Here is a 21549-nt window from a genome sequence, read left to right as displayed (position 1 = left end):
TTAATCTCTATCGTTAATTTCTTTTGTTTTATAACGTTCTTTTATTTTGTGTTAATATGTAGAAAATTTTAATTTTATGAAGGTAAAAATAATAGTATTTCAATAATGTGTGTCAAATGAAAGTATAAAAAAGATACGAAATATAAAAAAAATCTAATTTAAAATATAAAGATTAAAAAGAGTAAAAAATTAACAATAAGGACAAAATGATTAAAAAAAACTGCAAGTATAAAAATTAAAAAGATGTATCATAAACTATAAGAACTTAAAATGACTGAAAAACATAAATATAAAGACTAAAGAAATTATTTTATACTATAAAAACAAAAAAAATTGAAATTATAGGGATTAAAATATATTTTAACCAAATTATAATTTACACTAAAATAAAAATAGATAAGAGCTGAATTTTCTAAAAAGTTAACGTATATTATTAGCTTCAAATATGATTTTTTATTTTAATATCTATAAAAAAATAGTCATTTTTAATCTTTAAAAAAACGTAATTTTTTTAATTCATAATAAAGTAAAATTTATATAATTTTTGTCAAACATAAAAATTATAAATAAATTTTTTTTATTCAAACTTAAATAAAAATCATATTTTAAAAGATAAAAATATTTAATCATTTATAAAATTTTGTCTCCGAGAATAATTATTGCTTCATGACAAACTTAAAATTGTTTTTTTATACAGGACTTAAAATTGTATTTTTATGGACCCTTTGATCCTAGCAGAAAAAATTATATTTTTCTTTGACATTTTTCTTCTTTGAGAAATAATCCATCAAGGCCCCGTCATGTGTTAAATGTCAGTATTTATTTCAGTAAAAATTGGTCACGATGTGAGCTTAATTTGAGGTGTTAATCCAATTCGTGGGTGGATATACTTTAAATTATTATTTTATTTGTAAATTTATTTTTGAAATTTTTTTAAAACATGAATATATATTTTAAATAAATTATGAATAAGTTCATGTAATCTGAAAAATAATTTCAAACGAAATTTTGTCAAAATTAAAATGCATTTATTAAATTTTTTTAAGTATATATTAACCAAGTTAAAAATTGCGGATTAGGTTTATATTTATGTGTTTATTCCGCGTAAAAAAAAATAAATTGTTCCGTTATTTATCAAACAATCGTATGGCTTTTCAAAAAGAAAAAAAATCAAACAATCATATTGTGTAATCCTTAGATCAATTAGTAGTTCTTAATTTGTGAATTATATATATTGGATATTGGTGTTGCGAGGAAATAGAGATAGAAGAAGAAAAGTCATCAAAAGGCATAAGAATCTGAAAGAAACAATAATGTCTGCGCTTGGAGACCAATCACAGGAAGAACCCATGGCTGCCCAACCCCAACCTCAGGACCGACCCATTTCTAACATCGTCATCGTCATTGGTACCTTACGATGTTATGTTATGTTTTGTTTGTTGTGTTTTTCATTTGATCCTCTTAATGTTCATGTTAGTGTGGAATAACAGCTATGCAAACAGAGGCACTTCCGGTCGTCAATAGGTTCCAGCTCACTGAGGACCCTCAATCTCCGTTCGTCCTTCTCTCTCTCTCTCTCTCTCTTCATTTTCTTAGATTTTAAGATCACTTACTCTAATTAGCTAATCACACACTTTTCTTTTATTTTAGCTCATCTCACTGCAAATTATGTTTTTAGTTTTGTACAGCATCTTAGAATTTGCTTGGGCTTGGTGTTTTAATTAAATATGTATTTATTTTTTTAATAGGGAGAGGGGGGTTGTATTTAACATTGATTTTGGTGTTTATGGACGATGGTGTAGGTTTCCACAAGGGGTTCCTTGGGTTCGTTATCATGGGACATACAAAGATCTCAATATAAGCTTGATTTGGCCAGGAAAAGATCCTGCTTTGGGTAAGGATGTTTTCTCTTTTCAATTTGATTCTTACTGCATCACTTTTAACTACTCAAAAAGTTATAGGTAGATTTCATAATTTTCACTAGTTAAATTCATATTTGATTCTTGTGCAGAGAAATATTGCAATGTGTTGCAATTCTTGATTAGGTTTACGGTGTATTGATTGTTTGGAAGAAATGTTATGAGCTGCGAATAATTCATGGGTTGCTATCCCAATCAAAACCATTACGAATGAATATAAAATCCAGGGTTTCTGCTGATTTTTATCAGGCCTGGACTTTCTTTATTTCCTGATTGTGTTCCATGGGCAGTAGTTCGGGCTTATGCTGGAATAACTATTTAACATGCTATCATTAGCATCAGCCTAGTGGTGGGGGGTTGGGATAGTATGCACAAGGTCTTAGGTTTGAACCCTAGTGTCATCATTGTAAATTTGATGGATCAAGAAAAAAAAACTATTTAACATGCTTCCACCACTTGTCATCAATGAACAAAAAGAGAAAAGTGGCAATTTTGTTTTTGGCTTCAAAATTTCATTTGACAAGTCCTGATCCATATCTTTCAGGGGTTGATAGTGTAGGCACGATATCATCTGCTCTTGTAACATATGCTGCTATTCAAGCATTACAACCAGACTTGATCATAAATGCAGGCACTGCTGGTGGCTTCAAGGTAGGCACTGTCTTCTCCCCTCTTTCCAAGCTGTAGTGTTAGAGTTGCTGGTTTTCCAAGTTTGTAAACCAGAATGTTTGTATGTTGTGTTATTCATTGATCTCTTTATAGTTTAGCACTTTAGCTAGCTTTAGTTCTCTTCCTAGTTTTTCAATAATTGATGATAATGATCATATACAATGTTTTTCCGTTCTTTATATACACTGGTGATGGAGTTGATAGAACTGTTTTGAATAAACATTCTAAGAAGAAGAAAAATCTTGACCTTGTAAGCAATGTTAAATGTTAAAATAATACTTTTTGTATTCTAATTTTTTTTTTTTTGTAATTAACTTTCAACATAAGTGCTCAAACCAATTACACTAGCAATATTTTTAATCAATATTGGCCATCGATTTTATGTCTTATAATTTTATATATAAATTGTAATGAAATCAAGAAATGTATTATAATAAAATTTATGACTATTTTAAGTAGATTGACTATATGATTGTGATATTTTGATGACGAACTTATGTTTTACCTGCATGTGCAGTTGTTCTACTCCCACCATTGGTTTACATGTGTCAAATAATCACTCTTTATAGTAAATTAAAATCTTATATTGACTATTATGTATATAGCTAAAATATTATGATGCATATATATATATATATATAAAAGGGGGGATTCATTTACTCCAGGAGTAAGTTTATTTAGACTTACTTCGTTCAATAACTTATATTCTACATCAAATTTTAACAATCCAAGCATTCAATTTAAAGTTCTTAATGCATAGATCAAGTTTGCAAATTTTAAAAAAAAATTGAGAATCAGTTAATACTTTATTTCATTAATTCAAATTGTCAGATAATCATAAAATCATTTTATATGTTGATTAGAAATAATGAAACAAAATATCAAATGGTTTTCAAATTTTTTAAAAATTTGCAGAATTGATCAATGTATTAAGAATTTTAAATTCAACGGTTGGATCGTTGAAATCTAATGTAAAACATGAATTATTGAACGGAGTAAGTCTAGGTAAACTTATTCCTAGAATAAACGGGTTTCCCCTATATATATATGTGTATATGTGTGTGCGTGCATAAACATGTTTTTCTAAATAGTGTTCATTACTGGATGCTTTTAGGCCAAAGGAGCTAGTGTTGGTGATATTTTCATCATATCAGATTGTGCTTTTCACGACAGAAGAATACCCATACCTGTAAGTGTTATTTTATTCCTCTTGGTTTGTTGTCTTTTGCTCTCTTCTCTACCTGCAGTGTGGTTGACTATGCTAAGTTTATATTTAAGACTGCGGTGAACAGAATAATCTACTGTTGTATTTGGTGGTGTTTGCTTGTTGTGCATGTATGTGTTGGGGAAGGGGGTGAGGTGAGGGAGAAGGGTAAGAAAAAATATCTAGTCTCTAGTTTTGGCTTTTGTTCTATGTAGGATCCTTTGTTATTCTTTTTATGTATATCTCTTCTCTTCGTCCAATTATATTATTTTATCCAAGAACAAGAATAATAATGATTTTCCATGTGGTGAGTAGGAAGTTTTTCCATCAATATCAATATATATTTATGTGATTCCTTTTGCAGGTTTTTGATCTGTATGGAGTTGGTTTACGTAAAGCCTTTGAAACACCCAACCTTGTAAAGGAGCTTAATCTAAAGGTTAGTGCTGTTTGCTAAAATGTATATGCTTTGCTGAAAACAAAACTCTTTGTAACGGTTAGTCTTATTAAAAATTCAAATTACCGACTCATATCCCTTCATATCACAAAATATTTTGTAAATTAGTTGCCATTTGTTAACCAGATTACCTGGACTGAAGAACTGCTCATGCATCTTGAGAAGTTTGTGCCTTCCTTCTTTTAATGATTGTCTTGGCTTGACATTTTGACAAAGGAGTTCATTTTGGATTAGTCATTCTCAGTCTCACCGACATCATATATTCATATTTATGTATGGTTAATTTAGGGATTAAATTTGAAGCTAGCATATCTTAATGTGCATACAATGCATGTGTACCCTAGTATATGAATTGATATGCCTTGTGGGATAAACATTTCTGCTGATAAAGTGGAGATTTACATGTCTAATTACTTTTCACTCTCGGTCATAAATGAATGAAGAAAACATAAACCACTTTATGCCAATGTAAAAAAGTGTTAAGCTTCCACCAGGTTGTTAGGCGTTACTGTTGTCAGGTCATTAATATATTTATCTCTCGCCGTTATTACTTGTTACTTTTTTGTGTGTTCTTTTGAGGCAAGGCAATACAATCTTGGCATAGTTTGGAGTTTGAGGAGATTACAACTGTGTTACTACCTTTGCGTTGATAATCTTAAAGTGAATAAAATGGCTTTAAGCTAGATCATAATAATAATAGTTGCTCACTGTCTGTCAAACTATATAAAGATCCTACTTTGAAACTAGGTTATGTTCTGTTTTACACAGTTCAAAGTCAAAACACATTAAAATGTACTTTGATTTGCTTCATTGTGTTGTTGTCGGTGCCCAATTCTTATAATTGTTTAGATTAATTGTACAAAACTTGAACGCTAAACAATATTCATGCATATTGCAGGTGGCTAAATTGTCTACTGGTGACTCTTTAGACATGACACAGCAGGATGAATCATCAATCATTGCAAATGATGCCACAGTTAAAGATATGGAGGTAACCTGATTATTTGGGTTATACCTTGGGACATTCCACTCATCTATTGGCATGGCATGAATCCACTTATTCACAAATAACACTTTGTGTCATCAAATAAATAAATCTCCATTTAAATTGCAGAGGACTGAATAACTAGTAGTAATTCTCATCTCTCCTTTGTTGAATATAGGCTTAACTTCCCTTTCAACTTTTTCTCCAGGGAGCAGCTATTGCTTATGTTACTGAACTTCTCAAAGTTCCTGCAATTTTTGTAAAAGCCGTGACTGATATCATTGATGGTGACAAACCAACCGCAGAAGAATTCCTGCAGAATTTGGCAGCTGTAACTGCTGCACTTGATCTGGCTGTTGAACAAGTTATTAATTTTATTAATGGAAAGTACGTATCTGAACTTTAATAACCCAAATTCACCTTCCGAGTTTTTTTTATATGCAATGTTGCACGGGGGCCTCCAATTATACACTACCTTTATCGATTGGGAATTTGTGAGATTTAAGCAAAAATATAAACTATATTTCTGCCCCCACCTCCCATTTCTCTTTTGTACTATTCTGGCTTGCAGGCTGTATAAGTTATCTTGGAAAGATTGTGTGAATCATTGTAAAATGTACAATAACATACTTAAGTCAACTGCTTAAAGCAATATGGTTGATAGTTGTCCCCTTAGTTTTTCGTTATATTGGAATAATTGAGTAAACTTGATTTTAATAATGGAAGTATCATAGTTCGTGGTTGCTGCAATTTGTTTGGGATCTAAATTTGCCACTTAATGCCAGTTGTAATTTATGGCCTGTCAATATTGATTGTTCGGACCTGAGGCAATCAAAAAAGCCTCGTTTCTTAAACGCAAATAAGCTAATGAAATTCATATACTAGAAAAGGACATCTCATCTCAGGATTCCAGACAGAATCTGGCGGAAGGGATAACAATCATTGTAGTGATAAAATATACTGATCCTTCATCTGTAGTATGTAGAATTCGGTCTCGAGATTCATTTCTCTTAAATTATGCTTGCATCCGCCAACTGACAACTTCCATGCTATATAATACACTAGGGTGCATTGGTATTGGTTACAGTTCAAAACGCTGAAAAAACATTTAAGAGAAGTTGGAAAACATGTCTTAAACTTGCGACTATCCCGTGTTCTAGTGATTTTTGTTTAAATCAAAGTTTAGAATTTTCAACTGCATTTCAACACATTCTAAAATCTTAATGTGCCTGCTGACCAACTAATCACGAATTATATTTGAAGTAATAATTACATACCTAAATGTCTCATTCATTATGAACTTAAAGGGGGTTCCAATTCCAAATGTTTATCTAAGCTTACCACTTACCGAACATGTAAAAAAATTAAAACAAGACAAGCAATTACTTACTACATGAATCTAATATAATTCGTTAACATTCTTTTTATTGCATCATAAATTAAATTTATTACATTTACTGGTGAAATTCACAACTGCACCGCGTATAATTTCTTTAAATTAGAATTTTCAAATATTTATACTTTATTGATATCAAAATGTTCTTTAATCAGTTAAATTAAAGTTTTTCAATACTATTTTAACTTATTCTTTTACATCTTTTAAAAAATATCCGGGTAAAATACACGGGATACCTAGTTAACTGTTATGAGGCTTGGTGTTGTCAAGATCAAGAAGCTGTTTCTGGAACGAATAGAGAAGAGATGTTGCTGGTTTTGAACGTAGCTATTAGACGCTGAGATTACTCGAGGACCATTCGTAGCAGGGACCTAAGTGTCTTACTGTTATTGTCCGTTTCTCTTATACTCGTGTCAAGCATTAAACTCTCAAAATGCTAATTTTGGACACGGAGAAAGAAAAGCTTGAAAAATACTTTAAATCTAAATGTTATGGAAAAAAAAGTCCCTTCAAAGCAACCTTTATAGTGACTGCCTCATTGGCTCAAGTCATGCAGTTAACTTAGGATAACGTGGAATATTTCAATCAAGAACTGAATTTCATGAGCCTAAGCAAATAGACACATTATGTGTAACGCATTTCCAACTGGAAATACTGTATACCTTAAACATAAATATTTAAGTTTTTCCTTCATCTCTAACTTTACAAAGAACCAGCTTTTTCAAAGGAGCCAAACTTTTTCAATGCACTATGGACTCCAACAATGATAGCCGACCATATAGTTAATTTAAATGCAAGTATGCAGTGAAGTGAATCTTCAATCACACCACTCCAGAAGGTAGGCGGAGAACAAGCTGTCCCCCAAAGACACTGCAATAAATTAAATATCATAAGGACAAGAATCACACAGGAAACTTCGAGACATTATCAGCAAAACTGCAAAAACAATTGTCAAAGAGCAAAGACCTACATAATGCACTCAACTAACCTTTTGACATAATAGTAACAGAAATCAGCTAAGATAAAAGTCTGGACAATTTCTGAAATAAGCACCATTGACGGCCATAATCCATACCCCAAGGCAACCAACAAATGTCCACGACTATCTAACACCTGTTACAAGAAATGATAACTTAGTGGGAGACCAGCAATTCGTAAATCCAATAAGTTGCCCCACTAAAGCAATGTGCTATGAACAGGAAACTAATATCCCTAAGATTTTGGTTTTTAACCAAGTTCATCAGCACCATCTGATTCATGTTGCCGACCTCACCTGGCAGGATAAGGCTATTGTTGTCAAAAGATAAAACATACAATTTATACAAACAATCAAAGGAAAACAGATACAGGCAAAATACATGGCCCTGTAATACTTCTAGAGGAAACCTGATTATTATACCATTGGAAATGAAAGCCAAACTTCAAATTATAAAGTAACTATAATTATATTCACATTTGACTCCCTGATCAAACAGAAAGCTAATCCTACAAAAGTCATCTTAGTGATAACAGACGCCAGCACAAGCCAGCAAACAAGTGACAACTAAATTTGAAAATAGTTCAAAGAGCTGACTAATGCAATTACAATTTTAGATGAACAGATTATACCTGAAGAACCCAATGAGCACAGCTCAAGAATCTGGCGACACCCAGAGCAAATACATAATGTGCTGTGAATGGCTCAACAATCTGAAAGCATAGAAATGAAATGAAATTAAGAAGGAAAGGAGTATGATCAAATAATGTATGTAATATGAATGATGGAAATTCTTATATACTTTGGTGTTCTGCATGACTCGCAATTGGGGTAGTACTGACACAGCTTCAAGATATACACAGAATGCCCAGAAAATCCTGTTCAATAAATGATGAGAAGTTGATGGATGAATAAACAAGGCTAACACAGCACAGGGTATCACCTGCATTCAATTTCAAAAATAGAGCAGGTAAATGCACGAGTAATGGTCAATAAGTGACAGAACAAATCTATTCAAAAAAGGAATGAATAAAAATCCCTTGAAGTTGAGTAACCAAAACCACGTTAAAAATGGTCTACAACAGTTACTATAAGATGCCATGGCTTTTTCCTTGGTGCAACAGGTTATTGTTTCACGGCTACTATCCATCAGGTAGCCTTGATATAATGTCAGCTTCCTTTAAAAGACAAGAATAATTTTAAAATGAAAAGATAGTGGGGGAGCTTACCACATAGTATATAGCAAAATTGTCTTTCTCCTCCATGTAACTAGACTTCAATTTAAAACGAATCATGTATATAACCCAGAGTGTCGTTGCCAAAGTAGCCAAATCAAGCAGGGTGTGTATGTCATATTCCATAACAAAACTGCAGTACAGCCTGACAGCTAAAAATATAGCCGTCAATTCCTGGGATTTGAGCGATAATCCTGTACATCACAAAGAGTTATGATAAAAGGCATAAACAAAGTTAGAGGTGCCAAAAGCATTAGCAAAATTAAACAAAATGATTCTTCCTCTTTTCATTCCCTAAACAATAGGAATTCAAATAAGCCAAACGATGACATTAATTAATCGCACAATAAGAACGCTTAGAACCAAACAATTTCTTGATGCTCTAGGTAGGTCACATTTAATATCAAATTTTTCATAAGAAATTGCAGAAATAGTCAATCAAAAAATGAAGAAATTAACAAGAAAAATAGTTTTAGACATGAAAATTAGGGGACAAATCCTAATAATAATAATAAATAAAAGAAAGAAGTAAAAGAAAGGGGTAGGTGACGGACCGGCACAAGTTTTCTCTTTGATGAGCTTGTAGATGAGAACAGAAATTCCAAGGGAGTGGACAGCCTCGGCGGCGACGAAAAGGTTGTCGTGATCGTGAACGATGAAACGGAGAAAGACGAGAGCCGCCATGCCGGAAACGACGGCGAGAAAAGCCTTCACCTTTGGGGGTTGTCGCCGCACCCATGTCGTGATCGCGTGGATCGACTTTCTCCCACCCCTCATTGTTTCCTTCCGCCAATTAATTCTTTTGTATATGATTATGCGTTCTTAATTGCAAATTGCAATGGAGGAGATGAGATGAGAGCGATGGTTGATTTTCCTTTCTTTCCCCCAAACTGATGAATTAGGGCACAACTCCAGCGTCAACGTCAACTTGAGTCGTTGCAGTTTGCAGATGCAATTCCCACCCAATCTGCCAATGCCCCCAACTTCCCTTGAGTCTACATATTTATGTCTCACCACTTTCTACTTTCTACCCTACCAAATCATTTTTTTCATTTATTACCAAAAACTCACAATGTATTTTCATTTATTTTTTTATAATTAAAAATTAAAAATAAGTTAATAATAAAAATTTTATAACAAATATATTATAATTCAATTTTATGATAATTAAATATTTTTACTAAAAATTATATTTTATTTTTATGATAATTATTTATATTATAATATAAAATTATTTTTAACTATAGATACTTTTTAAATATTTATATTTCATATAACAATAAAAATGAAAATAATAAATTTAAAAAAAATGAAGTTATTAAAAAAATTAAAAACCTTCTCGTTTGAAACTAGTTTTTATAAAATACTCTTATTTGAAATTAGGTTAAATTACATTTTTATCTCTAATATATAATTCACAATTTTAATTTTTAATTTTTAATTTCACAATTTAAGTACTTTAATTTTGTAAGATCAATTTTAGTCTCTTTATTATATTTTAAATAGTTAATCATTAAAATTATATCATTGATCATAATTTAATATTAAATAAATGACATAAAAATTAATATTTAAAAATATTTATGTTAAAATTTACTTTTAATTTCGTCTTTTTTTTCTTTTAAAATGTTAAAATGAGATGAAAATGCAATATAAATAGAAACTAAAAATGTAATTTAATTTATTAGTGGACATGTCATCTATCCAATATTAAGTAATGATTAATATTATAATTTTAAAGATTAATAAATAAAATTTTAGTGAATGATCAAAATAACGGATTTTACAAAATTGAAAGACTAAAATTATAAAATTAAAAATTAAGAGACTAAAATTTTAAACTTTATATTATAAGGATTAAAAGTAAAAGTGTATAAGTATATAAATAGGATTATTATTGATAATTTCTTTAAAATAATATTAGATTTTAAAAAAAAATTTATATATATAGTTAAATATAAAAATTTATGATCTCGAGAAAAATTAGTTTCCACAAAAGCGATAAATATTTTTATAAATACTATGGTACAAAAAAAAATATAAAAAAAAATTATGAAAAAAATCTTGAAAAATACTTTCGTATGAAAGAAAAATAGCTAAAAATATTTTTAATAAAATAATGCTAAAAGATACTTTTGAAATAGTTATTTTAAATTCATATATAGAGTGAATTATATAGAGACATATATAGAAGATAATTTTTTAAAATGATTTTAAATTCAAATGTAAATCATCTAATGATAGATACAAGAGACCATAAAAAAATGTCAAAAGGAGATCCATCAAAAAGAAGAATGACTAAAAACACTTATGTTGAATAATTATTTCTAAAAAATTATTACGAATCAATTTAGTTACTTTGTTTTAATATATAGGACTAATTGATCATCTATTTAAATATTAAATTCAGATAGAAAAAATTTGTTAAATATAAAAGATTATAAATAAAGATAAATAAGATTTCATTAAAGAAAAATATTTATATATTCTTGTTTGAGAAAAATGTTTTAATTTAATATGTGAGTATATTTAATTCGAATACACATCAAATATTTCTCATATTTTAAAATTAAAAGATTATAAAAAAGAATAGATATATAAATATAATAATAATAACATAAATGTAATATGTATTATTAAAAGAATTATATATATACTTAAATATGTCTCATGAACTTAGATTAATCATTAATTGTTTAGGGTTTAGATTAATCATTAATTATCAGCTTTGAGATATTATACACTATGTCTATGAATAAAAAAAAAACACTGTATATATAAATTTTGTAAACATGTGTGACAATTAGTTTAATGTTATTATATAGAGTGTACTACATTATTTCATTATCTTTTTATTCAATATTGATAATCATTGAAGTGTCATCTCATATCTAATATTTTTTGATAAATAAGAATATAGTTTATTTTGTAAGACATTTGAGTAGCTTATAAACTCATTTACCCTAATGCTAGTTTGACTAAAATAATTTTATTTGTTATGAGAACTTATTTTCATAAGTTAATTGAAATAATAGGGTCAGTCCAATATATTGTTAGAACTAAAGTAAATTTAAAAATGAGATTTCTTTAAAATTGATAATATCTTTAAGTAAAAAAATAAAAAATATTTTAAAAATAGACCTTAAAGAATTAATCATATTTACATATCTTTTAGAGATGGAGTTTTTAAAATGAGTTTTAAATAATATAAAATATTATGTTTAAAAAAATTAAATAAATATTAATATAATTATTTTTAAAGAGGCTTGAAGCAAGATAATCATTTGCGTCATACCTTGAAAGCGCTTACTACTTATTAAAGAGACAAACAAGACGTGGTTTATTAATTTTATAGTGTTAAGGAATGTTACCGTAGTTTCAGCGTTGCATATAACAATTTGCCGTTAAGAATCCATAAGCTTTCTACAGAAGGAACGCGTAAAGATAAGAAATGTAAGATGGAAATGGAAAGCTTGGTCCTAATTTATCATTGGTGTTAAAAAATGATGGAAAAAGAAGAAACTCAAAAAGTCCATGAATTTGATCTCTTGAGTAATGGCTTTAGCAGCTTGTCTTCTTCGAGTGCTACAAGACCTAAATGTGATGGATCATCCATCATCATCCTAGCGGCCAAGTAACCAGCAATGGACCAGGTCTGGAATTTACGGGCCTGCTTTCCAACGTATCGGCCCAACGTTCCATCATAATATTCGGGCCAGCTGTCCTTTGACAATTTGGTCTCAGCCACTTGTAGGGCACGTCTCGCAATTTGGGGTCTCCCAGTCTTGATCGACGCCGCAACCAGAAGCCATAAAAGAACTGTAACAACCATAAATAAACGCATGTCACATTCCTTCAAATTATGTATATTATCACCACTTTCTGAAGAGTAGATAGTAAAATTAAATTAAAAATATAAATCATGTTAATTAAGATATCCTTGAATTATTGTAAACTTTCTTAATACTAAATTAGAAAATTCTATTAATTCAATGTCTTTTAACTTGTGTACTATGTATATACACGATATAAGAAAATATGTTTCTTCTTTCAACCATATTTAATGAAGTAAATTAAATTATCTGATTCTATTAATAAGTTAGATTAAGGTATCAAAATCTGATTTGGAATTAATGAGATTGAAATCCAGAATGATAGCATAAGAATACCTGGCCAAGATCCCCCGTTGTGGTAACTCCATCTAGTATTTTTTGGGTCACATCCTGTTATGAGCCTCCATTCATGGCTTTCAAGAGCTGGATAACAAACTTTGACAGGCATATCCCCAACTAATTCCTCCCACCGTGATTCAATGAGATCCATGATTGCAGTTGACTGTTCAGTTGTTGCCATGCACGACAAAATTGCAATGCAATTGCCCAGACAAAACCACCGGAAATCCATCCTAGCAGGGCTCACATTCCCAAGAAAGTATCCACCATGATGAGGCATGAAATCAAATATCCAATCTGGTAAAGAATCAGGAATAACATTGAACTTGTTCACTGCAGTATGTGAGTACTCTTCTGTTTTGAACCGGTATACATCGTTAAGCTGCTTCAGATCCAACCAAAAGTAGCTCCTCATGTGATAGCTCAAGGCATGCAACCGTTTCAAAATTCTTTCCATGAACTCTTTCCCTTCAGCATCTTGCTTAAGCAATTGCAAGGCACATCTTAAAGCCATGAAGAACAATGCTTGAATTTCAATTGGATAACCATAAACACCCTGAAAATCATAATACAATATTCAAAGTAAGAAATAGATAAATTAACCACCGGCAATAAAAGTAGTAATAACAGTAACTACTTCTGAAATTACTCTAGAACAATCATGAATCATTTTGTCCTAATCAGTGCCTAGTTGCAAGACAGATAAGGTGAAAATGAGGGTATCAAAAATTTTAGAAAACTCACCATTCTACGATCAATCATGCAGCATCCATCAGCACATAGTAAAGTCGGAAACGTGTCAAACCCTTCTGACAGGCATAAACTCAGGATCAAGCGCATACCCTTTTGACATTCGGGTAGTTCAGCCAAAGAAGAGTCTCCTGTAGACTTTGTGTATGCACGAAGTAGAATAATCCACCAAAATCCAGAATCAACAGGAGCAACCCTGCCTATTGCACTTTCACCAAAATCTGCTATAAGGGTTTCATGGTTTCTGACTGGATCATGGAATACTTTAAAACTAGCAGGCATCACCCCTTCTGCCAGCTGGAACCTGTCAATCTTTTTCTCCCATGATTGAAGGCGAAGGGTCTTTAAGATAAAATTTTTAACAATGTCTGGTTCCCCGTTCATTAGAAAAGCCAAAGCACTTGGGACAAAGTCTCTTACAAAAACCTAAGCATCGATACAATCATACCTTATATTAGATCTCCACAGAAAACACAAAATGATCAAAGCTATTAATCCAGCGTGATAAAGGAAGTCAAAACTAAAAAGATGAAGAGGAATGCAGAAAGGCTATTTTTTTCAGCTGTAATATAACATGTATATCTGGTTAATGGATTTGATATCACTTGAAACCATGACTACGGGTATGTGATGAAAACATGGCCTGAAACTAACCAAAATTCAAGTTTATTATTTGTACAGCAAATTTTAGAACTAAGAGCGAGAAAGACAGAAGAAATATGAGATGTAATAAATGATGTGATGAAAATAAATAAAGACAAAAAAATATCGGATGTATAAATTATTGTATGAATAGCACATCTCAATAACAGAAATATTGAGGATATGGCAAGGTCATGCTACCTGATCATAATTAAGTTTTTCATCAGAATTATCCAAAGCAGCAATTGTACCAACTGGCTGACCGCGGAAATATACCAAGGAACGCCTTAGAGCATCCCAAGCTTCCGATGCTATTGAATGTGAATCAAATGTAGCTGATCTGGGAGTGTTAAGACCTGACTTTGGCAGAGGAGAATTTAGATGATCAAGATGGTCCCCCAGGCGAGAACAGTTTTCAGCTTTTGCGGTCAATTGACGTGGAGAAATGCCTATGGATAGTTCACTCATTGTTCTTTCATCACACGATCTTTGTCTCTCTATATTCAAAGGCCTTGGCCTTTCTAATGCTTTTAAGAAATCAAATTTCCCCACTTCTGCCACACTCTCTGGTGCTTCTAGATTCTTCAAATCTCCATTGTGTGACCTCTCCACTTCTGCTACACTCTCTTTATTCGAAGCCTTTGGCCTATCTAGTGCCTCTGGATTCTTCAAGTTTCCCTTGTGTGACCGATCTTTCGGAATGGAAGACATCTTTCAAAAGATTAGCACTTGCAAAAGTCTTGCTAAAAATTCTGCAGTGTAAAGTTTATTGACATAAAATTAACATAATTGTAAACCATACCCACAAACTGCTAAACTCCTTATTTTCTATCACTTCATAAGCCAAAAGCATATATTTCCAAGTTCATGTGCCTCATTCTTTTAATCCGAAATGGAAAGAGATTGAGTTCAGAAATACAGGCTCCCTAAAACGATACCACGTGAAGATTATAAACACCAACCAAGAAGTGAATAATTTTGAAAATAACACCACACGATACAATTCAATTGGTTTCTCGTTACTAATCAGACGAGAGAGAGAAAAAAAGTGGTCTTAATTATCAGATTAGGGGAAAACAAGAATTATACAAACTAACACAGTAACACCAATTGATTAGAATTAGTCATCTAACAAATAGCACGCTGGCTTTAACTATATAGCCCCGACTTTCCAATTCCAGATCCTGATCAAAAAGTTATTTTCTCACTGTTGTTTTTCGATTAATTCTAAAAAAATGGTTACTTCTTAATTAACTATCTGATCAAAACTCTCCCAAATGCTAAAATGAACATCCCACACACGATTTTGACAATATAAAAAGGAGAACCACAATGAGCATTGAGCAGACAAGATGAGCCAACCAAAAAATAAAAATCATTTAAAAAAACATACATGTAAATCTACAAGCTTGTACAACATGATCACGTTGCCATCAAACCAGTGATGAGAAAGCTTTCAAGATTTACATTTAGGCATCATGTTCATCCAAAAACAATAGATTCATGGAAGCTCGAAAATGTGTAGGAACGTAAAGACGAAAACATGATGCATGGCAAAGATGAGTGAAATAAGATAATCATTTTAAGTTGCAAAGAATTAAAGAAGAGAAAAACTAACCCCCACAAGTTGGGAGTTTTTTTGTTTTTTGTTTTTTTTTTTTCTCTTTGGGTTTACAGTGTAAAGTTGTAGAGACAGAAGTTGAAGCACGTGAAGGAAAAAAGGTGCTTCCTTTCCCTGTGTATTGTGACTGTGATCGTGATTTGCGAAGAAAACGAAGAAAGGGTGGGTTTGTGCGTCTATGAATATGATGCATGACATTTGGGTTTGCACGGAGAAGCTGATATTGTGGTGCTACGTGTGATCTTCATATTGCTCATTCACTCTTCTCTCTCACTCACCCACATACGGACAAATTCAAATTTCAGATTTCCTTTTATTTTTCATTCTTATTCTTATTGTCACACCTTCCATATTTACAAGCTATTTTCAACTCTTTCTTGCAAATCTTTGTTTTAAGGACTTCGATTTTAAAAATAATAAATAATACATGTAATCCAATCGCAATCCAACGATAGATTTGTGGGTTTTTGTAATAATATTACACAGATAAAAGTTATGTTAAAATATTGTTTCTAATTAAATAGTTTGGGTTGAATATGAGATCCTAATTTTAAATTATGGTGTCTCGTTAAAATAACGATAGATAAAAAAGGATAATTTTTAATTAAATAGTAACATAACGATTTATACTTATCAAACTTAATTTAAAAATTTTCATTCATTGTAGCTTCCGGTTCACGTTTGGTTCACTCTCTTTTAATATTTTTCTCAAGAGCACTTCATTTAGTACAATTCCATAAATTTTTATTACATAAGTATTTACGTCATAAATTTGATCGATAATTTTTATTTATATAATTAAAAAAACTTATTTTAATAAATCATATTAATTCTTTGTTAGATTAAGTTTAGAAAAATTATAAAAGTTGCAAATTATTCTTATAAATTCAAATAAATTATCATAAACTCTTTTAAACATTACTTAAGTTTCCCTGTCTGTAATTATTTTTAAAAAAAATTGTTTAAAGGAAAAGAGGTTTTTTCATGTGAAAAAAAGAAAAGTTGAAATTCTCAAGTATAAATGTTTTACCATTAATATCTTTTGTCTAAATTATAGTTTTGGTTCCTCTATTTTTTTAATTCATAATTTTGATCCCTCTATTTTAAAATAAAAATATTTAGTTTCTTTAATTTTAAAAATACAAAATCTTAAATCTTCTTTCAAATTGACATTTATTAATTGTTAAATTTTAACGTTTAACATTTAATAATATGATATTTGGAGAAAAAAAATAACTAAATCAATCACTCATTAAAATATATAAAAATAAATATTTTTTATCTTATTTTTTCATTTTTATATTTACATCTCATGTCATTTTATATCATGTCACTTAAGTAGTAAGTAGTAACAATGTAATACTATGAATTCAAGAGTGTTGTATATTTTTTTTTAGTTCAATGTTGTTGTGGTTATTAAGTTATTTAGTGTTAAAAAAACTCTCAAATTGAGAAATTCTTCATGAGTTTTGTGTTAGAAGAGAAGTGTCTCTAAACAAAAGTTAAGTTGAACCTGTAGGAGAAAGGTATGTAAGACTTTTCTTTATAAATGAGATTTATTAGTTCATTTCTTCAATGGAGTCAGAGAGAAAGAGTAGTGAAAAGAGCTCTAAGAATCTTGAAAACCTTCCTTTCTTCTTCTCAAATTCCTAAGTAGAGATTCAAACTTGAAGAGGGGAAAATTTGTTTCTAGGGTGTCGATGTAGAGATTACGTGAAGCTTCCCCTTTCTTTTTCCTCTTCTCCTTCTTGGTGTGCCTGGAGTCGAGGTAAGGGGACTAGATTTCTAGTTGATTAACTAGTTGAGTTGTAAGTTAGTGCATGAGTTGTTGGTTGCTTGAATTCCCTTGAGATTCATGGTTGTGTTTGATCAAATTGAATTGGGTTACAAAAGGGATTTGGGACTTTGGTGTTCATGATGAAAAGTTAAGAAATTGATAGTTTCCTTGAGGTGTTGTTGATGCATGTTTCTTTTCCTTTGATTTATGAGTTGCATGTTATTATAATTGGAAGATTTTGAGGTTGCATGCATTGTTATAAGTAGAGAGATTTTGGAAATTTGGTAGTGTTCATAACTGTTGGGATGTTCTTCATTGATGTAGAAATTTTTGGGTATTTGAGGCTAACCGTGAGTTTTAACACTTAATGTGAGAATTGGGAAGTGCCTCTAGAAGGTTGAGGCTAAGCGTGAGTTTTCACACCTAGCATGGTTAACACTATGCGTGAGTTTCACGCTTAGCGTGAGAATTGGGTGTGCTTCTAGAGGGATGATGCTAAGTGTGAGACTCCACGCTTAGCGTCTTGAAATTTTTCTTACATGACTATGTGGAAGCATGACACTTAGTGTGAGATTTCACAATTAGTGTTCAAACTTAATCAAATATTTTCCTTTCTAATTGAGTTGGTTGCCTACTTGATGAATGGGTTGTATGTTGAACACTTGTTATTTAAGTTGTTTTATGACTAAGTGAGGATGAATAAGTTGTATGGATGATGTCATATGTTGATGATTGTATTGTGAGTTGCTAGTTGAAAGTTGAGTTGAGTTGAGTCATAGGTTGAGTGGTTGTGTAACTGTGTTGAAATTGCTATATGCACGATGTTGTTGTGTTGTTGAGAATGTTTTAGGCATGGTATTATTGAGTTGTGATAACCAACCTAGGACTAGAGGAGAGCTTTTTTAAGTTGTATATCTCATTATGTGGATATTATGTTGAATCTCTTCTAAAACTTAGTTGCTATTGTGTGTGGACAAGGTCGAGACATACATGTATAAAGCAACCAAATTGAGTAAAGTGTGAAGTTGAAAACTTAGTTCCTAGCCAAGTATTGAAAAGATGTAGTATTTGGAGGGTAGTTTGTGGGTTAATCCCATGAAGGTTTGGTGAAGCTAACTAATGTCGTGATAGACCTATACACAACTAGTTTACCCTAACAGTAATATTAGACTTCCTTATTTAAGTAGGGGCATTCACAAAACCAAGTTGTTGTGTTGTGAATTGATATCCAATTTATTATTGATCTAGTAAGTCCAAAAAGATCGTTATATGTTGTTGATTTGGTAGGATCAAGCCACTCAAAGTGTTTACCTTATGTTGTAGGAGATCTCCTAGTAGAAATGTGCGACAACTCATATAATTGTTGTGTTATTCTTATGATGTGTTGTTTATATGAAATATTGATTTAAAATGAATCATGATGAGATGTTCAATTATGTTGATAATGTTAGTTGCATTGCGATGCTATGCATTAATAGTGTTGAAGATGCAATGAAGATGTGTTGATATGCTTAATGTTGTTGATGTTTTGTGTTGTATTCATGTTTTTTTTATATAAAAAATATATATAACTTACCCTTGCTTATTTTCATGTGATTTGGATTGTGATGATCATACGTGGTATGAGACCAGGACAAGCATAGATTAGTCTTGGGAGTTATGCAATGGAGACCACAATGAGGTGTTGGAGCTGGTTGTTCCTTTTGAAGCTATGATTAAGTAGAAATTGTATAATAATGTATAGAAGTTACTTAATCGATAACTTCAACTATATAGTTTACTTTTGGCTAGATTATTGTATCCATACTTTATATATATGTGAAGTTGATGTAGTGTTATATACCTTATATATAATATATATTTAGGAATTAATATTCTTAAAATTTTAAGTCATTAGATGAATTTTCACTACTAGTAGTTGTGCCACCTAGTGTAGGATCATTGGTGGATTGTTACAGACAAATCATTAAACAAGGTCAAAATTTAATAATTAATAAACATTAAATTGATGATAGGATAAAATTTGATATTTTAAAAAATAGGAAAATTAAATGTCTATCTCTATTTTAAAATAGAGGGATCAAAATTGCATATTGATAAAATTAGAGTAACCAATAGTGTAATTTAGCCAATTTTTTAACCTATTATAAAATTAAAAATATATTATATTAATACTGTAAAACTTATTAAGAGCTAAGATTTCATTCCGTGATAAAGTAAAAAAAAAAATCATTTAGTGTTTAAAGTGTATTTTTTTAATTTATTTTATCATTATTTATTTTTTAATCATTAATCTAAATATCCCTATCTAATTCCAGATTATATTTTTAAAGAGTGTTTAAAACACTTCACAATCAAATTTTCAGAAAAGTGATTTGTAAAGGTGTTTCTGGAATATAACTTCTGAAAAGGAATTTATTATATATTCTAGAATTAAAACTACATAAGAGTGTGTTTTAAATGTATTACAAAAATATTAAAGGTTATTAGTTCGAATAGTTCAATTTTTGTGTTCTTTATCTAAAAATTATGGTTTTATTTTCGAATTAAGTATAGAGTGATGATCATAAACATCCCTTTACTCTTATAGGAGCTGTTTTAGTGAAAGAATGTTTTGAACACAATCCAAAATTCTTGGAAGAGTATTTTAAATATGTTCTAAAAAAATTAATTTTGAAATGTTTTGTTAATTACTTTAAGAAATTTAATTTCGAAGGTTATAAAAAGTATTTTTAGAGATTCAAACGTTTTATTATAGTTAATTATATTTTTAGAATGAAAGATAAAAAAAAATTAAAGAGTGGTGCAACTAAGAACAATAATAGAAAAAAGCAATTCCCGTTTAGAATTAGACCTCTTTTATAATATACACGTCCTTTCCGATTTGAGAAATTTTCTTGTTGTGCGGCCCAGTTCACTTATCTTAAATGGGTCCATATACGATATACGAGTTTTCATTGACCCCAAAAAAAAAACAATTTCTTTGTTCCTCTTTTAGAGAGGAAGCTTTTTTGTGTGACCAATTTACATCAATTTTTTCACACTTTTCCTTAATTATTTTTTATCAAACAATACTCATTTTTTAAATTTCACACACTTCTCCTCTACTTCCTCTTTCTCAAACATACCCTTAGTACCCTTTGCAATTCATATGTTGGTAAATTGAACCCTAATACATAATTTTGTGAAAAATGTCATTTTGTTCATTGTTCATTTGCAATAAAATCATATTCGAATGCAATAATGTACATCTTTAAGGTCGTATTTCTTTTTTATCAAACCAAAAAAAGGAAGAGGGTAAGAGAGACCTCAATTAGTCACAATATAAAAATAGTTATAAAAAATATTAATAAAGAGGATATCTTATTTTGGTGTTCATATTTTTTTTACTCTTTTATCCTTTATCTACTTTGTTTAACTACAATTTTATTTTTTAATTAAATTGCTTAACTACTTCATTATTTTAAAGTTAATCATATATTTTCTTAATTTTATTTGTTTATTTTTTACGGCAAGATACAAAGTGCATCGCTTTCACTTAGTAAAAAATAACGACCATTTTAATCGTGTATTCTTCTATATACTTCAATATACCTTTGCCTATTTCGAGACATTTGATCCTATAAATCTGATTGATAAAGTGATGTTGATTCCTTTTGTGGCACACACATTTGGGAATTGATTGTTCATTTCTGGTGCTAAATTGAACAAGTATATATTTAAACTTTTTAGAAATTGATGTGAGC

At 30.4% G+C, this 21549-nt stretch overlaps 3 protein-coding genes across 4 annotated transcripts; 1 reads left to right on the top strand and 2 right to left on the bottom strand.

The window, feature by feature from the left end:
• Positions 1–1212: 1212 nt before the first annotated feature.
• Positions 1213–5909, top strand: MTN1 (methylthioadenosine nucleosidase 1). The gene is made up of 8 exons (XM_020363178.3): positions 1213–1407; positions 1491–1554; positions 1803–1894; positions 2464–2570; positions 3703–3777; positions 4157–4231; positions 5148–5240; positions 5443–5909. The coding sequence occupies exons 1-8, from the start codon at positions 1314–1316 to the stop codon at positions 5638–5640; spliced, it is 798 nt and encodes a 265-aa protein (XP_020218767.1). The 5' UTR covers positions 1213–1313; the 3' UTR covers positions 5641–5909.
• A 1210-nt stretch (positions 5910–7119) lies between these two features.
• LOC109802123 (uncharacterized) lies at positions 7120–9829 on the bottom strand. Its single transcript, XM_020363341.3, has 6 exons — positions 9396–9829; positions 8836–9035; positions 8409–8549; positions 8239–8319; positions 7619–7743; positions 7120–7500 (listed from the first exon to the last, which is right to left on the bottom strand). Exons 1-6 carry the CDS (start codon positions 9616–9618, stop codon positions 7452–7454), a joined length of 819 nt encoding a protein of 272 aa, XP_020218930.1. The 5' UTR covers positions 9619–9829; the 3' UTR covers positions 7120–7451.
• Positions 9830–12300: 2471 nt separating this feature from the next.
• LOC109802880 (putative alkaline/neutral invertase B) lies at positions 12301–16250 on the bottom strand. Of its 2 annotated transcripts, none has more exons than XM_083073867.1 (5): positions 16024–16250; positions 14607–15157; positions 13758–14189; positions 13011–13569; positions 12301–12660 (listed from the first exon to the last, which is right to left on the bottom strand). In XM_083073867.1, the coding sequence occupies exons 2-5, from the start codon at positions 15114–15116 to the stop codon at positions 12365–12367; spliced, it is 1797 nt and encodes a 598-aa protein (XP_082929993.1). In that variant the 5' UTR covers positions 15117–15157; positions 16024–16250; the 3' UTR covers positions 12301–12364. The 2 variants fall into 2 exon arrangements, with proteins under 2 accessions (XP_082929993.1, XP_082929994.1); XM_083073868.1 differs by lacking the exon at positions 16024–16250 and adding an exon at positions 15799–16005.
• Positions 16251–21549: the final 5299 nt, after the last annotated feature.

This window comes from Cajanus cajan, chromosome 4 (genome assembly GCF_000230855.2).
Source record: "Cajanus cajan strain Asha chromosome 4, NIPB_CcT2T_4, whole genome shotgun sequence".
Classification (NCBI taxonomy): Eukaryota; Viridiplantae; Streptophyta; class Magnoliopsida; order Fabales; family Fabaceae; genus Cajanus; species Cajanus cajan.
Note: the sequence above shows the minus strand (reverse complement) of the source record. Positions and strands in the feature narration are given on the sequence as shown.

Excerpts from the sequence above, each read along its gene's own strand:
- MTN1 (XM_020363178.3), top strand. The coding sequence starts at position 1,314 with ATGTCTGCGCTTGGAGACCAATCACAGGAAGAACCCATGGCTGCCCAA. Across the intron at positions 1,895-2,463 it reads AGGAAAAGATCCTGCTTTGG|GGGTTGATAGTGTAGGCACG; the intron begins GTAAGGATGTTT and ends CATATCTTTCAG. Across the intron at positions 2,571-3,702 it reads GCACTGCTGGTGGCTTCAAG|GCCAAAGGAGCTAGTGTTGG; the intron begins GTAGGCACTGTC and ends GGATGCTTTTAG.
- LOC109802123 (XM_020363341.3), bottom strand. The coding sequence starts at position 9,618 with ATGAGGGGTGGGAGAAAGTCGATCCACGCGATCACGACATGGGTGCGG. Across the intron at positions 8,320-8,408 it reads GAGTCATGCAGAACACCAAA|ATTGTTGAGCCATTCACAGC; the intron begins GTATATAAGAAT and ends CTATGCTTTCAG. Across the intron at positions 7,744-8,238 it reads GTGCTCATTGGGTTCTTCAG|GTGTTAGATAGTCGTGGACA; the intron begins GTATAATCTGTT and ends TTCTTGTAACAG.
- LOC109802880 (XM_083073867.1), bottom strand. The coding sequence starts at position 15,116 with ATGTCTTCCATTCCGAAAGATCGGTCACACAAGGGAAACTTGAAGAAT. Across the intron at positions 13,570-13,757 it reads GCATGATTGATCGTAGAATG|GGTGTTTATGGTTATCCAAT; the intron begins GTGAGTTTTCTA and ends TATGATTTTCAG. Across the intron at positions 12,661-13,010 it reads CAACGGGGGATCTTGGCCAG|TTCTTTTATGGCTTCTGGTT; the intron begins GTATTCTTATGC and ends TGGTTGTTACAG.